Source organism: Asparagus officinalis, chromosome 4, assembly GCF_001876935.1.
Source record: "Asparagus officinalis chromosome 4, Aspof.V1, whole genome shotgun sequence".
Lineage (NCBI taxonomy): Eukaryota > Viridiplantae > Streptophyta > Magnoliopsida > Asparagales > Asparagaceae > Asparagus > Asparagus officinalis.
Genome location: NC_033797.1, coordinates 121,496,129 through 121,514,540, shown reverse-complemented (window position 1 = coordinate 121,514,540; position 18,412 = coordinate 121,496,129). Strand labels below are relative to the sequence as shown.

The following is an 18,412-nucleotide window of genomic DNA, read 5'->3' as shown; positions in this document are numbered from 1 at the left end:
TTTAATGCAGTATCTATTAGTACTAATTAGAGTAATGTTAGTTCTATTACAACTCATATTAGTTCTATCGTAGCTCATGTTAGTTCTACTTAATGTTCATGTTAGTTCTAATAGAGATCATGTTAGTTCTAATTAGAGTCATGTTAGTTCTATCACAGCTCATGTTAGTTCTAGTTTGAATGCTTATTGTATTTGTTACAGCTTTGGTACTACGAGATGACGGGCATAAAGAAATATGCTTATGTCGACAGCTCCAGACCTCCAATGACAAATTAGCATCAAAGGATGTGAAAGTCTCATCAATGAAGGTGAGGACAATTACATCAAAGGCTAAGGCAGCCTCAATAACTTCTGTCTATAACCCTATTGTGGAAGTTGGGCCTATTCTTTCAAATGTATATGCACTTCCTACAGTACTGAGGGAGGAAGGAGTGCATCATAAGCCTAAGGCAGAGAGGAAGGCGAAGGAGGATGAAGCTAAGAAGAACTATGCAATAGGCTATGTAAGTATCATGTTAAGTCTAACTTATTTCACGTTAACTATAAATAATATTCATGTTATGCTTAATCCTAATTTATAATATAATCTCTTAATAATCCTAGATCATGGCAAAGCATAATGACACTACTTTTGAAGATGAAGAGGAGGTGAAGGCTCTACCAATTGAGCAGCAACTTACTTTTTGGAGAAATTCTACTAAATTTTTCGAACGACTACTATTTGCCACAAAACAGAGCAAGAGTACATATTATAAAGAATTTATGATTAAGATCAATAGTCTAAACAGAATAGTTGAACAATTTGGAAGAAGTTATGAGGTTATAGACCCGGTAATGTTGTAGGCAAATATTAAACAGAAAATTTAAAAAAATATTAAGTTGAAGCCATGAGTAGCTGAGGAGGAACAACATTCTAAATCTAGTAGAGTACATAAGGAAGACCCCATCATGCAATAAGATGAGGAGAATATGGATAAAAAAGAGGAGAATAAAGATAGGGAATATGAGGAGAATGTAGATAGAGAAGAGGAGAATGTGGATAATAAAGAGGAGAATGTATATAAGGAAGAGGAGAATGTAGATAGGGAAGAGGAGAAGAATGTGGATAATATAGAGAAGAACGTATATAAGGAAGATGAGAATGTAGATAAGGAAGAGGAGAATGTAGATAACAAAGGTGTAGAGATTCATCATGTAGACAGTAAAGTTGTAGAGGAGTTGGAAGCCCAGGGGGAAGAGGAGAATATGGATAATAAAGAGGAGGATGTATATAAAGAAGAGGAGAATGTAGATAGGGAAGAGGAGAAGAATGTAGATAATAAAGAGGAGAATGTATATAAGGAAGAGGAGAATGTAGATAGGGAAGCAGAGGAGAATGTAGATAACAAAGGTGTAGAGATTCATCATGTAGACAGTAAAGTTGTAGAGGAGTTGGAAGACCAGGGGGAGAGGAGAATGTAGATATTACACATCAGGTGGACAAAATTGTAGATAATTTTACGAGTTCTGTACAATAGGAGAATGATAAAGCAGCCATAAAAATGTTATTGTCATGCAAAGTTAGGCCACCAAACAGAAGGGATGTGAAGAGGTATAAACACATTACGACCCCATACACAGAGGGAAAGAAAAAGTAAACAAGTTACTATATATATATTTTTAAGCCTTGAACATGTACATACAGTTGACAAAGTTACCTGTTTTTACCCCGGCAACCAAGAAGCCAATTGGGATGTGTTGAGTCTGAAGCTAATGACAAAGGAGGAAGAGGATCTATTGGTCAAGCTAAATGCAGGGATCCCAGAACATAAAGGGTTTAACAACGCATTCTTGATAGCAGGAGTACTTTTGTATATAATTTTAGGATGCCAACTACAGTACCATCCGGGCTTGACATAGCCGAAAATAATTGCCTATCAAAATTTTGCTCCCAAAAGTATCATAAGTTTCAATTGACTATTTATATGTTAATTCGCTATCAGTTAGTCCTAATTCATGTGGTACACAATTTTTCAGGAATTATGATGTTATCAAAATAGCTAACAACAGTTTGAACAGAGAAGAGTTGTTGTATTTGCTTCATGGTTGCCAGCTTGATGACAATATTAGATTATATAAGCTTAATAATTGAAGGTGTCTTGTTTATATTGAATTTTAATTTTTCATTGATGTTACAGATGAAAGAAGCAGTGTTGGACACGGTTCAGATAGATGCATATAACAAAAAATTTGGAGTCGTCTCAGTGTTCTTTCTTGTAAGTACATGTTAGGTCTAAATTAACGTGTTAGTTCTAGCTGAAATGCATGCTATTTCTATCTGGGGTGCATGTTAATTCTAATGGAGTTGCTGTTACTTTTAATTGAATTCGTGTTAGTTCTAATGGAGTACATGTTAGTTCTAGTTGAGTTCCTGTTATTTCTAATGTATTTCATGTTAGGTCTATCATCCCTCATGCATAATCCTAGATTCTTCCTTTTAATTTCAACCCATACATTATTTGGTTTGTAGCACTCACTCTATAGATAAGAGCCGGACAATTATATGCTATTTTTATCATATATTGAAAAATATACCGCTATCCGCATAGAGCATCTGTTGATCCCTATGGTCAGGGACGGTCAATAGTATCTGGTGGAGGTTGATTTGAAAAAAAAGTCATCAAACATTACAGTTCTACTAGTCATGATGCTTGGTTAGATCCTGTTAATAAAATCATAAACTATTTTGATCACCAGCAAGCTGATTTTGTTAGTGCAAGGGTGCGGAGAGAATTTAAATATAAATCTATCAAATGCGAGCAACAAAGAGGGATGTTAGTTCTAATGTTTTAATTGTTTGTCTAGAGATACAACAGAAAAAACTAGCATACACATTCTATGTTGCAGCTATGACTATGGCATGTTAGTCTACCTCTTTATGCAAGCAATAATTGAAGGTCGCTCGACATTACACGTGATGCCTCCGGACGATATCCTTAAAGCTATGCGAGCAAGACTTGCCGCACAATTATTAATTGTTAGTTGTGAACAAAGATATAAAGACGGATCATCGTTTAGTGATGAATGACATGTTTATACAAATACAATAATGTATGTATATTTAATTAGAAATGTATATTTTATAGTTTTTGTTAGCTCTAATTGATATCCTGTTAAGTCTATCGCATTTCTGTGCAGCTCTAGTTGAGCATTATTTCTAGTGGACTACATGTTAGATCTAATCGAGATCCTGTTAGTTCTATCTCATTTCTTGTTAGATCTAGTCGAGCATTAGTTCTAGTGGACAACGTGTTAGATCTAGTCGAGATTCTGCTAGTTCTATCTCATTTCTTGATAGGTCTAACTTCGCGTTAGTTCTAATAGAGTAAGTGTTAGCTCCAGTTGAGATTAAGTTAGTTCTACCTTATTTCGTGTTAGTTCTATTGCAGTTCTTGTTAGTCCTAGTGGTTCTCGTGTTAGCTCTAGCTGATTTCGTATTAGTTCTACTTCCAGCTCGAGTTAGTTCTAGTAGAAGTGTTGGTTCTAGTGGTTATGTTAATTTTATTGTAGCTCATGTTAGTTCTAGTGGTTTTCGTGTTAGCTCTAGCTGATTTCGTATTAGTTCTACTTCCAACTAGAGTTAGTTCTAATATAAGTGCTGGTTTTAGTGGCTATGTTGGTTCTATTTTAGTTCTTGTTAGTTCTAGTGATTCTCGTGTTAGCTCTAGCTGATTTTGTGTTAGTTCTACTTCTAGCAAGAGTTAGTTCTAGTAGAAGTGTTGGTTTTAGTGGCTATGTTAGTTCTATTACAGCTCATGTTAGTTCTAGTGATTCTCGTGTTAGCTCTAGTTGATTCCGTGTTAGTTCTACTTCCAACTAGAATTAGTTCTAATATAAGTGCTGGTTCTAGTGACAATGTTAGTTCTATTGTAGTTCTTATTAGTTCTAGTGGTTCTCGTGTTAGTTTTAGTTAATTTCGTGTTAGTTCTACTTCCAACTCATACTGGTTCTGCTAGAAGTGTTGGTTCTAATGGCTATATTAGTTCTACTGTAGCTCATGTTAGTTCTAGTGGTTCTCGTGTTAGCTCTAGTTGATTCCATGTTAGTTCTACTTCCAACTATAGTTAGTTCTAATATAAGTGTTGATTCTAGTGGCTATGTTAGTTCTATTGCAGTTCTTATTAGTTCTAGTTGTTCTCGTGTTAGCTCTAGCTAATTTCGTGCTAGTTTTACTTTCAACTCGTGTTGGTTCTGCTAGAAGTGTTGGTTCTAGTGGCAATGGCTATGTTAGTTCTATTGCAACTCATGTTAGTTCTAGTGATTCTCGTGTTAGCTCAAGCTAATTTTGTATCAGTTCTAATACTTGTAATATTTCATCTAGTGGAGATGGTGTTAATTCTCATTTAACATGAATATACTTACAACATTAAACAAAACATAGTAGTTTGTAAATATACAAGCAAAATAATTAACAACATTCTAAACACTTAATCATCAATAGTTTTATTACATGTTTTATGATTATGACCTTCCATATGACATCAAGAGCATTTAAGTGGTCGGGTGTAAACAGTTATATTGTTGATATGCCTAGTTTTATTTCTCCCTTTCCCTTTTGTTATTAGTGGTGGTAGGATCGGTATCTCATCACATGGTATGCTACGCTTCTCGTAATCAGGGATAGGGTAGAGGATTAGCTCGTATCTCTTTTTAAAAGCTTCAACCGTCATAAACCAGTCACAAAATTGCTAAACATCCCTCTTCATAAACATAATGGTTGTGCATGCATGTTTGCAAGGGATACGAGTTACATCCCACGAATGACACGTGTATGTTTTTTGGTCAAGATGCACTTGACAAGTTCTATAGGATTTTACCTCAAATAATCCTCCATGGGATTGACGCACATTCAATAAACACTCATTTTCCATGTTCTCTTTGAGGACAAGCTCAGCTTTAGGACAAAGAAATTGATTCCAATTTTCAGCCATGACACGTCACTCATGCATGCGAATCATAATCTGTTTACGTATGTACTCTACTAGTTGTAGTATTTGTAGAAGTCTAGCCTCATGTATCTTCTTGTTGAATGACTCTGCAATATTTGATGTAAGGTGACCATATCTAAAACATAACAAGGAATTCATCACAATTTCTTGTTAGTTCTACTGAGTAGGCATTCATGTCTAATTTCATTATGCAAACGACTTAATTAAAATAAGAAATGAAATAGCTTATAACTTACCTAATTCTAAGAAAAAACACATTTGCTAAATTCTCTGGAGCGTAGTTCATTACAATATTATATGCTCTTTCGTCAATCAGTCTAATGTTGTCCATATAATCATTCCATTCTGCTTTAGTATATTTATAACAAGCAGATTGAAACAGGTTCCCCAAAATCTGTGTATCCTTTGCCTTTAGTCCTAAGTCCTTCAAATTTGTCCCGAAATTCTCAACTAGATGTAGAACACATCTAGAGTGTATAGCATCTGGAAAAAATTTTCTAACTGCTTCTCTGATCCCCTTATTCGTATATGATATTATAACTAGCTTGTGTGGAGGGTTATCTAGATCTAGCCTTTCATAGATAATAGACTACAAACCTATAAAGAGTTGTAATTAACATACACGAAGTTAGAGTTAACAAAAAATGAGTTAGAACTAACATGAGAAGTAATAGAACTAACAGGACTCAAGTTAAAACTAATCTTGTAAGAACCACTTCCAGTTAATATTATTTTCCTGATCGCATAGGCTAATGGAAATATCCCCTGATTTCCATCGTATGCTACGGTGTTGAGGAGTATACCTTTGAATCGATCTTTCAGAAAGATACCATCTAAAAATATAAGTGGTCTACATCCATGCAAAAAAACCATTTATACAGGCGGCATAGCAGATGAATAGCCTTGTAAACCTCCCCTCATGTTGTTCAACATGAATATTGCTACTTGGGTTTATCTTCTTAACATTTTCTACATACCTAAAAATTTAAAGATTAAGTGTTAGGATTAACATTAACAAAATTAGTATAAACAGCGTAACATAAATGAAATTAGTTTATATATGGTAGATATTATCTTTTACCATCGTAATTGATCATAGGGCTCATGAGCATCACCATATAATTGCTCTTATGCTCTATCTTCACCCCACCATATCTTACTATAACCGACCCTAAGCCTATACGAACTTAAAAAACTCCTTTTGTATGTTAATAGGTCGTATATCAGGTCGGACCTTTAACGTGGGTTGTAATTGGGTCGCAATGAATTGTCGAAAGGCCCTAGATTGACCTGCATTATTGCCATGCTTCCCACAAGTGTGATTGTCCACAAACCTTTTGATTTCAAATCTATTTTATTTTTAGGTGGAGAGGCAAATAACATCCACGAGCAACTTTTGGCTTCCTTAAATCGACAATAAACTCGAATACGCTTCGGTTCATTCTTTCTAAACAAGTACTCGAATTTTTTTGCCATGAAATAGTATAGCAAAGCCAATCTCAATTCTTTCGCACTTTTAAATCATTGTTCCTCACCGGTTAAAGCAGTGTGCCACCAAGCAAGAATCCTCTGATTTTCTAATCATATCATCAATCATCAAAACATTATCTCTGGAAGGATTATCATTAGGAATCCAATCTAAAACACATGAGGACGTCGACAATGGCGGATCACAGTCTATATTTTTTGAGTTCAAACTGCTAGAAACGTTGCAAATATTAAGAACATAAACAAATAATCATAAACTACACAAATAGTAACATCAATAAATAACACCAATCAGAAAAAAAAGAAAAAGAAGAAACAACAACTGTTTGTGTTACAACTAGCATGAAATCCATTCGAACTAACAAGAACTCGATTAGAACTAACATGAAATCAATTAGAACTAACATATTTGACCTAACATGGAACTGGAGCTAGAACTAACAATAAATCGATTAGAACTAACAAAATATCAATTAGAACTAAAAAATATCAATTAGAACTAAAAAATATCAATTAGAACTAACAAGAAAACTATTAGAGCTAACAAGAAATCGATTAGAACTAACATATTTGACCTAACATGGAACTAGAACTAGAACTAACAATAAATCGATTAGAACTAACAAAAAATCGATTAGAACTAACATATTTAACCTAACATAGAACTGGAACTAGAACTAGAACTCACAAGAAATGGATTAGAATTAACAAGAAAACGATTAGAACTCACAAGAAATCGATTAGAACTAACATATTTGACCTAAAATGAAACTGGAACTATAACTAACAAGAAATTGATTAGAACTAACAAGAAATCGATTAGAATTTAATATTTGACCTAAGATGGAACTGGAACTAGAATGAACAAGAAAAACGATTAGAACTGACATGAAATCGATTACAGCTAACATAGAACTAACACGGAACTAAGAACTAACATTAACTGATTTTACACTTAACATCATAAATATTGATCTTAGCATCAAAAAATCCAATAACCTACATTTCTTGTCGAACGTGCTCGTTTTTTTGGATATTTGAAAAATCCTCTATTTCTTTAAAAGCTTGCATGTGAACCTCTTTCAAACCAATATTGTGGTAATGCTCCACCATAGATGATAGATCATCTTCGTTCTCAATAGGAAATTTGAAGCTTCCATTTGTTTTATCTTTGTATAACAAAGTTAATGAATCATATGGAAGATCTAACCACTCTGACACATCAAATTTGAGATCCAAGATGGTGATTGAAGAGTTAGTTTTTAAGAATACTGCTTTATCACCTGGAGAGACAATGCAAATGATGTCCTTTCCAACCATTATAAAGGGAAGGTAAGAATAATGGATCGAATTTTAGGATAAAGAGGAGTAATAGAGAGAGTAATGGAGAGAATTTTCGGCTGATGAAGAGTAATGGAGAACTTATTGCTCATGATAGAGTAAAAAAAGGGGGAAATTTCCCTCCATTTCTTACATTAGATCGCATTAATAGGATATGACTTTCAAAGCTTTTGGGGATGAGGCACCTGGGGAAGAAGGAGAAGGGCAATTTTGAGTTTTTTTTAAAATACAATCTTTTTTAGTATACTGCTGATGTGGAGGGACCTTGAAATATTAAACGGTACTTTTTGGGGCTGATCCACATGGGCCAAAATACAAGGGACCAGATCACAAGGGGTCCTTACTTTTGGGGTCTCGACACAATTTTCCCATTTATTTTTGCAACAAATCAAACAGCTTCATAAATGGGAACAAAAGCATTACTGTTACCTGACAAGTGGCTCAAGCGTTAGATGTTTGGAACTTTGGACTAAGAGGTCCAATCAACAGGTAAATATTAATTTGAAGGGTATTGCATAGCTCATGCTATTTACATGGGCCCAGGATGACATTTGTGGGAAGGAGTTGAAGCTCCTCACAAGTGCACAAATATGTGGCGGTGGCCCTCTAATAGTATTGTGTGCTCCCTTATGGTAGAAGAACTTAGACTTTGAATCTTGTTCCTTAGTTATTAGAAATTCTTGAATTTTAGACCTTGTTCCTGACACCTGACTAATCTAGCTAAGGTTCCACATCACCCAAAAAAAGTGGTTGTCATGATGCTAATTAAATATATAATTTTTTTATCTACACTAGTAGAAAAACGACCAAACTAGACGGAATTTTCCGTATAGGTTGCTACATTTCCCGTCTAGGTTGAGCAACCTAGATAGAGTTCCATCTAGGTTAAACCATCTAGGTTGATTCCGTCTAGGTTGAGGCAAACTAGACGGAATTCCGTCAAGATTGACCAAACTAGACGGAAAGCAACCAAGACAAAATATGAATACCATCTAGGTTGCAACCTAGACAGATTTCCGTCTAGGTTACCAACCTAAACGGAAATCCGTCTAGGAAAGCAACCTAGATGGAAATCCGTCTAGGTTGGTAACCTAGATGAAATTCAGTCTAGGTTGCAATAATGACAACCTAGAAAGAATTTCGTCTAGGTTGGATCAGCCTAGACGGTTATTCCGTCTAGATTGCTATTTTTTAGCAAAAATGAATTATTTGAAATTATCAATTCCATGTACATTTAATTACAATTACATTATACGTATTTATTTACATCAATCCAAATATAATCAAAATTCATAACAAGTCCATCCATAACCAAATATAATCAGATCCAACCATCTTTTTCAAAATACAGTTGCAATAATCTCATTCAATAAATATATCCAACAACATATACACTAGCAATACACATGGATAAGATAGAGTACATGACATAAATAAAAGTAGAGTGCTATAACAAATAAAAAACTATTTATTGCATTAAAAAATAAAAAACCCTCAGATATCATCGTTGTCAGTAGCATCTCTATTCCTCGTACGAGGACGGGTGCTACTCCCTTAAATATCTCTAGTCTGAAGGTCCAATTAAATAATAATTATGTGGTGTTTGATAACATATTAAACAAAAATAATTTTATAAATATAAAGAAAAATAAGATACCTGAGCGCTGCTCTGTTCAGCGTCGGAGTTATCGACACCCGAGCTTATGAGCTGTATGATACCACCATACATGCTATAGGGAATCACACCGCCTAAATATTCTACAACATAAGCCATGACATCTTCAATCGAGTTGGCCCTCCTTGCTATGTTGCTCATCTCATTAGTCACCTGAATATGCAGATATGGGTCAATCTTGTGAAGTAAATGCACAGAGATACGTAGGACAAATAGCATAGTCTGGAAACTGCTTAGGGATGCTCTCATTGTTCTAGATGGCATGGAGGATGCTGTAATTGATCTTATGCTTATCCCTGGTGAAGCTCCAACACCATGATGAGGATATCTTCCTCTCATATTATTAGGGAGAAATAAATATTAGATTTTTCTCTCGAATTTAATAATGTTAAACAAATATAAATAGGAACATAGTATTCAAATTAATTCAATTTTTTACCATTCCTACCTATTATGTCCTATCAGGTTCTGAGTAAGAGTGATGTTATCCTCTGCAAAAAACATGTGAGGGTCCGGCTCGCCCTGTTCTTCCTCCTGCGACATGTATACTGTTGCAGCCTCCTTGGTTGCAGTCTCAAAACCCTTCTAAAGCACAAATATAATTTTACAAATATCAAATTGGTTGCAGCTTCATTATAATAATTATAAAAGGTAAATACCAAATTGACTTACTTGCAAATTTGTTTACTACTAGGCCAATGTGTTAGATTATTCACATGTCATATATTCCTCTGTAAATACCATATTATTCGTGTTCTTGTTTTCTTGTAATATTATCAACGAAATAGAGTAAATAATACTAATTAAGTTATATATAAGTCTCACCACCAACTCGAGATTTGCCTTGATCTTATCCTGATTCTTGTCCTCACCCCTATATCGATCACGGAAAGTACCATATGCCGCCATTTGCCTTGATTTCCCTTGTCATATTATAAATTTATGAGATTTCATAGTCATACTAAGTATTAAGATCATTTAAAGCTTTAAATGACATATACTGTATCCCAACAATAATCATCCTCCAGGTTGGCATAGGAGTGTGCATCCAAGTGGTGGTCATGCATCTTCTTCCTTCTATTCTCTGATACCTTTGTTGATATATTCTTTAAAAAAATATTTTAGTAAATATGTCTTAATTTACCATCATCTACTCGATCTTCCTTGTGCCACCTCATGTTCTTCGTCGTGTCCTTGTTCATGTACAATCATCGCAATCTAGGAGCTGATGAAAAATGTCGAAGCACATTCGCTAAAATTTTCTTCTGTGTTACCCATGTCTTCGTTGTAATCCTTGTTGAAGATATGTGCGTTGCTTCCACCTAGAAACTCCACATGTCGGACACTCTTGAAGGTCTTTATTGGCTTTATGGTACAAACTATAATCATTCGGACATGCATCAATCTTATTATAATCAAGACCTAGAGACGAGACAATCTTCTCAGCCTGATAAGTTGTTTGGGGTATGCTATTTTCTCCTCCACGAATTACCATTTGAAGCAAATCAAGAAGCATTTCAAAATAATTATCTGACATACCGCTAAGTATTCTAATATGTAGGAGTTTCAGCATAAATGAAAATGTGGAGTACTCGGTACATCCCTCATATAAGTCATTTTCACTATCTTCTAGTAGCTCTATTATTCGCTTTATTTCTGCGGAGGAATGCATATCATCAGTATTTTTGGCACTTTCGACATCTCCTACCTCTTTAGCTTCAACTTCGATATCATCTTCACTTTTATCTCCGATATCATCCTCGACATTATCATCAACATCATATTCTGTAGGTCGAGAAAAAATACCATTCAACAATTTTTCTGTGTCATCTATCCGTAGGCCACTAGACGTACCAATATGCACATTTGGATCCTCATCTTCAGTGATACATTCCCCATGATATGACCAATATTTATATTTTTTATCAAAACCTAATTTCATTAGGTGGATATGTATATCATTTCTATTCAGGTGCTTTATATTCCTACACCTATAATAAGGATAATACATAACACTGCTTTTTAAATTTCTCAGATTTATTTTAGCATAATGCATAAAGGCATCACATCCCTCCTTGTATTGCATGTCATAAAATCTATAAAGCTGTGGGATATCTATCCATGATTTGTTAGGAATTATCCTCATCTATAAATTATATATAATTATTAACTATGATTAATCTCACAACTACTAGTACATTCATGACTCTTATACATACAACACGCATCAAACATACGTTCATATATCATTTAACAATATGAATATTTTTCTACATAAAATATATCTCAAATGTATGTAAAAACTAATTACACCAATCTAACGGCTGTCATAGGAAGACTTCTATCCATTAAGAATACAGTAGTGCTTACATCCAACTTCATATACTTTGTATATTTTTATTTCTTTAAAATTTTGGCAGCATCTACCCGTTGTTCTCCATGTACACTGTGTAGATATTATTATGTGTATCAGTAATAGCTCAAAACACAGAACAACATATACTTATTGTACATGGAGAACAATGAATACGTGCTGTCCAAACTTTCAAGAATTAAAATATACAAAATATACAAAGTTGGATGTATGCACTACTTTATTCCTAACCCGTCCGAGAAGGACAGATCCAATAATTTTGAATTTTGGTCTAATTCTTTATTCGTATAATATAAAATAAATAATCATTTTTGGGAGAAAACTTCGTCTCCTACCCGAATATGAGTCGTCTATCTTATATTATAAGTCCAAAAAATTAGATGTAATTATTGGACGGAAGTCTAGGGATAACATTATTTTTTTTATTCACCTAAATTGGATTATAACACATTATTAAAGATTATAATGTGTTATATATCACTCTACTTTTAAAAAAATTATTTCACATATTTTCACATCACAAACTTAAATAATCACACCTACTTAAAGTTTTTACATCATAATTAGGAGTGATGGACTATCATGAATGGGGTATTTTTTTACATCATAATATATAAATTTTAAACTAAATTCAGAAATAAACAATATAAAAATTAAAAAATTTTAAATTTTCATGAAAATCATACATTTCAAAGAGATGAGAGGCAGTTGTTGCAATCGGACTTAGAAATTTGCTGTAGGAATGACACCCGAGGAAAGCTAGGGTGTTTTCATTTTTTGTTAAATGAGGGCGGGGCGGGGGGCGAGGGCGGTAGTGGAAGGAGAGAGAGACAAGATAGAGGGCAGCATGGGGGGGGGGCGGCAAATGGGGGGGAAGATAGGTAGATAGCGCAGCATGGGGGTAGTGGCAGGGGAGATGGTAGGAGAGGGGTGGGTGCTGGGGTAGGGGATGCGCGGTGAGGAGGGTGCCATGGCTAAGAGGAGAGAGGGTAGGTAGAGAAATGGTTAGAGAGGGGGATTAGGGGCGCGAAAGGGGGGAGGCGGGGGGTGTAGGGGTAGGGGGACGACGGGCGAGGGGGGTGTGGCCGAGAGGAGAGAGGGTGGCGAAGAGAGGTAGCGAGATGGGCGGGGGAGGCTGAGGGGGAGCGCATGGGAGGAGGGAGAGCGACGAGGGGAGCAGAGGGAAGAGGAAGTGGGAAGAGAGGGGTGCGGGGGTAGGGTGGATGCGGGGCGTTAGGGAGTGCGGCTGAGAGGAGAGAGTGGGTAAGGATGGCGGGAACGTGACGAGATGAGAGAGCGGTAGCGGGTAGCGCGGCACGTAGAGATGGGCAGAAGATGAGTCAGAGAGAGAGAGAGAGCAGAGAGACCGGTGAGCGAGAGAGAGGAGAGGAGAGAGGGGAGGCGAGAGAGAGAGAGAGAGGCGGGAGAGGGAGACGGTGGGTGCGGGAGGAGGGGGCGGCAGAGGAAGATAGGCGTTTCTCGCGCGCCCTGTGCGAACGAAGATTGTGGCTGGGGGAGGAAGTGTATAGGTTCAGGGTTTTTTTTATTAAACACAACCTAGACGGAAATTCCGTCTAGGTTGCCAACGAATATAGAATCTCCGTCTAGGTTAATTTTTAATTTTTAAAAAATAAAAAAAAATTATTTCTAGTTTGGCATTCTAGATGAAACTTTTCGTCTAAATTGACTCAAACTAGACGGAATAACCTAGATGGAAATCTCTGTCAATGTTGCTCAAACTAGACAGAATTCAATATCGTCTAGGTTGTTCCGTCTAGTTTGCTCTTTTTTCTACTAGTGCTATGTGCATTACATTTGAAATAGAAAGTAATATATGTCATTTATGAGAATATTTTTGGCATGTCTTCCTCTCTTTTTAATTTTCCTGTGCTCTCATGATGCGTGCATAATATATTTTTATTAAAGAAGCATGTGATTTAGACTTTTAAGGGGAAAAAGAAGTTCAAAATAAATATGATAGATTACACATTCTTAGTTGATAAACATTAGGTGAAACTTCCAAAGTTCTCCCAAATAACCAAATGGATGTCCTAAAGGTTAAAGCTCATACTAAAGTACTTGTCATCCTCAAAACAAAACAAAACAAAACAAAAAAAGCAAAATCAATTGAGCCTTTTTCGAACACGAGGAAGTGAGTTTTGTGTTAGAAGGGCTTCCAGAGATAAAAGAGCAGTAAAAGCTCTTATAGTTTTTTTAGGAGGTATAGCTAAGAAGCCTTTCTAGAGCCTTATTTCATTCTGGTGTCTCGAACTTGCTTTGGAGCTGGGCATTCTCGGAAGTTGGAATCCTAATCCTCTGAGTCAGGGGCTACCCTTTTCTATTCTAGATATGGGAATAACAACAACAACAACAACAACAACAACAATAATAATAATAATAATAATAATAAATAATGTATGTAGAGTTAAAGAGGAGAAATGAAAGGGCATCACTTACCAACCTTACCATATATGATTACCATATATGACTAACTAGCGTCATATTCGTGTCATGCCGCATGGAACTTTTTTCTAACCCAAAAACAAATACTATATATAAAATAAATGTAATTTGGTGAATTTAACACACTCCCAAACAATGAGAGTATGTATGTATATAGATTACAATGAATCAATTACAATCAATCACATAATCTTTACAAACCTATATAAGGTAACCAGCTATTCTTGCTCTCCAACCTTTCCTCAATAGGTAGTTTCCTACTGTCCAATCCTTTCTCAATAGATTATTTCTTGCTATTAAATCTTTCCGGAATAGATTCTTTCTTTTTGTCAAATCTTTCCTCTGTATGCCCCCACACACTAAGCAAGAGGCAAACACACAATTTGAAGTCACAGAATCATTTAGTAGAAAGAGCCTTGGTGAGAACATCAACAATTTAATCTTGTGAGGATATGTAAAATATTGAAGATTACCCCGCTACAACTTTTCGCGAATAAAATAAAAATCTACTACGATATATTTGGACTACTTGTGACAAACTAAGTTAGATATCATATATGTAGCTGACAAATTATCACAATATAATAATAGAGAAAAAAGAAGAGCAACACGAAGTTCACATAGCAATTGTTGCAGCAAAATAATCTCGATTGTGGCTACAACAAGGGATCAGTATTCTACTTTAATACTTGACTGCGCCACTACATGCTACTTACAAGATGACCATCCATTAGGATTCACTTCAAAATAAATGTAATGCCGTTGAGTAGATCTACAGAAATTAGGATCCCTTCCTAATCTGCATCAGAATAAGTAGCTAGAGTGCAACTAGGAGAGGAGCGAATGAATAGACTATGATTATGAGTTTCTTTGAGATAACATAAAATGTGCTTCACCATCTTCTCATGCTCGAGAGTAGGTGAATGCAAAAACTAATGCACTAAATTCATCGTGTTTCAAGGAGTATCATTGTAGCATATTGAAGGGCCCGTGCAATGATGAGATATAGGCTAGGATTATCCATAGCTTCACCAGAGTGAAAATGTTGAGAGCCAATATTTGCAAGACTGGAGATAAGCTTTTAACCATCCTATGTCCACTCTCATTTCAAAACATCCAATATGTACTTTGACTATAGATCATCATATTTTATTACACTTTTGTAAACCCTTATTATCTATTTTATTTGAATAAATATATCAACTAATAATGAGTTTTTATCTTAATTTGTAGGTAATAGAGAATTAATAAATAAGAGCCTAAAATAACCAAATTCCCTCAATTTTTAACCATTTATTAAAGTCTAAGATCAAGACAAAAGGATGCCCAACAAGCCCAAGACATGAAAAAAAATCAGGTCAATAAAAGAATTAATTATTTTAGGGAACAATTAGTTAACCAACTAATGGGCCAATCGGTTAACCAATCGATTGGCCAATCCATTAGGTAATTGATCGACCACCCAATTGGTTCATAATAAAATTAGTTAATGATTGAGATTTACTTCTTGGAGCTTAAGACAAACTCCTTATGATTAAGATGATTTTTATATCTAAGTTTGAGAAAGTTTTTCCTATGATTACGATTAGAGAGTTATCTGAGAGTGTGATTAAGCTTAGATTTATCCACTTTACTCTTAAGAACAAAGCTAAGAAATGACTGTATAACTTACCCATAAATTCTATCTCAACTTAGGATGAATTTGTTATTGTTCTCTTAAAAAATCCTCCCAGTTTATAAAATGGTAAAACTTAGGAACAACATTCAAAATCTCAAGACTATCCCAGGGGAGTCGTTCTGAAAATATTTTGATAGGTTTAAAGATATTTTTATCTAATATCTTCATCATGGTCTAGAAAAGTATCAATTATGAAAAATTATCTATGAAGAATTGGATTATACTTTAAAGACATTATTAGAATCTATGTATCCATGGGATTTCATGTAGAAATATATTGATAAATCTTAGGAGTTTTTAAAAAATTTATCTGAGAAAACATACAGTAGAAATATTATCTATGAAGAATTAGATTATACCTTAAAGACATTCTTAGAATCTACGTATCCATAGGATTTCATGTAGAAATATATTGATAAAGCTTAGGAGTTTTTAAAAAATTTATCTGAGAAAACATACAGTAGAAATACTGAAAGAGTTTTATTAGTGCATCCAACCAAATCTAGCAGTCTTTCACTGGAATCAAACATAGCCTTTGAAGCAAAGATGGCTACAATCCTGCATAGATTAGAAGCCTCAAAAATCGAAGAATGAGCTCCAGCTCAAATCAATTTTATTTCTATTCAAGAATATCATAACTGCCTATCTCAAGCCTATGGTTCAACGTAATGTCCTCTCTTAGGAAACAACCAACCACTAGGTCTTGTGAACGTAGCATTCTAGCATCTTGAGAATAATCTATTTTCTCCAACTACAATCTGATCGAGTTGGACAAATTATCCTAGTTTTGCATGGAATTAGGAAAGCTTCTTTGGGAATTAAAATTTTACTCCTACTTCAACTCTATAATTTCTTAAAGAAAGCACAGTTTCATTCAAAACGCTGAATAATTTTCCACAATCCAATCCTATATACTAGAATCAGTCTCTTCAAATTAACTTATAAATCCTATTCTACCAAATTCTTATCATGAGAGACATTTAAGAGTTTTAGAGAAGGGTTTAGAATCCATGATCAAAACTTCTATCCAAACCACTAACATGTTGACTTAATCATTCAACACTATAAATTTTTTCATGTAGACAACCGGTTAATTGCTTAATTCCAACACTCAATCTATAGCTAGGTTAGAAATGTAACTTAGTCACCTAGCTAGTGTCATGAATGAAAAAGAGAAAGAAAAATTTTCAAGTCAACCTATTGCAAACCCTAGAGACACTGCATCTAGTCTAACTTACCTAGCTCAAGTGAATGCAATCCATACATTACGATTAGGGAAACATGTCTATAATCAAGTTAGAATATCTCTTGATCGATCTCCATCTTCTTCTTCTCCTGTTCAAAATACTATACATGAATAAACTCTTTCTTCGTCTGATAAATTACCTCCTTCCAATGACCACGAACCTAAAACTGAACCTGAACTTAATTTTGATAGTTTTAAGCCTGTTGCTCCCTTTTTAGGTAGACTCAGGCCTAAAAAACTCTCTCCATGTAGAGAAAATTCTAGAAACTTTAATTAGGTCAAAATCAACAATCCTCTCTTAGATGTCATCTAATAGATGTTGTTCTATGCAAAGTTTTTGAAGGATTTATATACTAAGAAAAGAACTACAAATATTCCCAAGAAAGTTTTTCTAGCTGCTAATATCAGTAACATACTATCAAAGCCCATGCATTTGAAACATAAAGATGTTGATTGTCCTACTTTTTTATGTGTCATAGGAACTACATTCATTATAAGATGCTTCTAGACTTAGGAGCTACTGTGAATCTTCTTCCATGTTTAGTCTATCAATAACTAGGAGTAGATGAATTAAAACCTACCAGATGTATCCTCCAATTAGCTAATAGATCTATAAAGATACCCAAGAGAAAGGTTGAGGATGTTTTAATTAAAGTCGAGGAGTTTACTTTTTCTATTGATTTTTTAGTATTGGAAACACAGCCTATTTTCAATCCTAAATGTTAGATACATGTCATTCTTGGAAGATCGTTCTTAGCAACTTTCGATGCTCCAATCAATTGTATAACTGGTTAAATGAAGTTGTCCTTTAGAAACATGATTATTGATCTTAATACTTTCAGTCTAAGGAACTAGCCGATTGATCCATCATATCAACTCTTAGAAGCGAACTACATATAGGAAATATTAAGTGAATAGTTAGAAGGGGGTGTGAGTTAGATTTTACTGACATGAGTTTTTTAGAGATCATTAATTAAGAAATCAAGCTTTTTGATGAAAAATTAAATTTTTAGAGAAGATGGACCAAGCAGCTCATTAGGTCTCAATCATGTACCCCAGTCTAGAGGAGATTTTATACGCTAATATTGAGTTATTTGAGGAGTTAGAAGAATATTTTGATCTCTGGTACAGTTCTGAACTTAACATTCCATTAGTGGAA

The 18,412-nt window shown here is 34.7% G+C and overlaps 1 protein-coding gene across 1 annotated transcript; it reads left to right on the top strand.

Moving 5' to 3' along the window:
• On the top strand, positions 970 to 1,461 carry LOC109839231 (ring-infected erythrocyte surface antigen-like). The gene has a single exon (XM_020407660.1). It carries the CDS (start codon positions 970 to 972, stop codon positions 1,459 to 1,461), a length of 492 nt encoding a protein of 163 aa, XP_020263249.1.

Bases quoted from the DNA above. Each gene is read 5' to 3' on its own strand.
- LOC109839231 (XM_020407660.1), top strand. From the start codon at position 970: ATGGATAAAAAAGAGGAGAATAAAGATAGGGAATATGAGGAGAATGTA.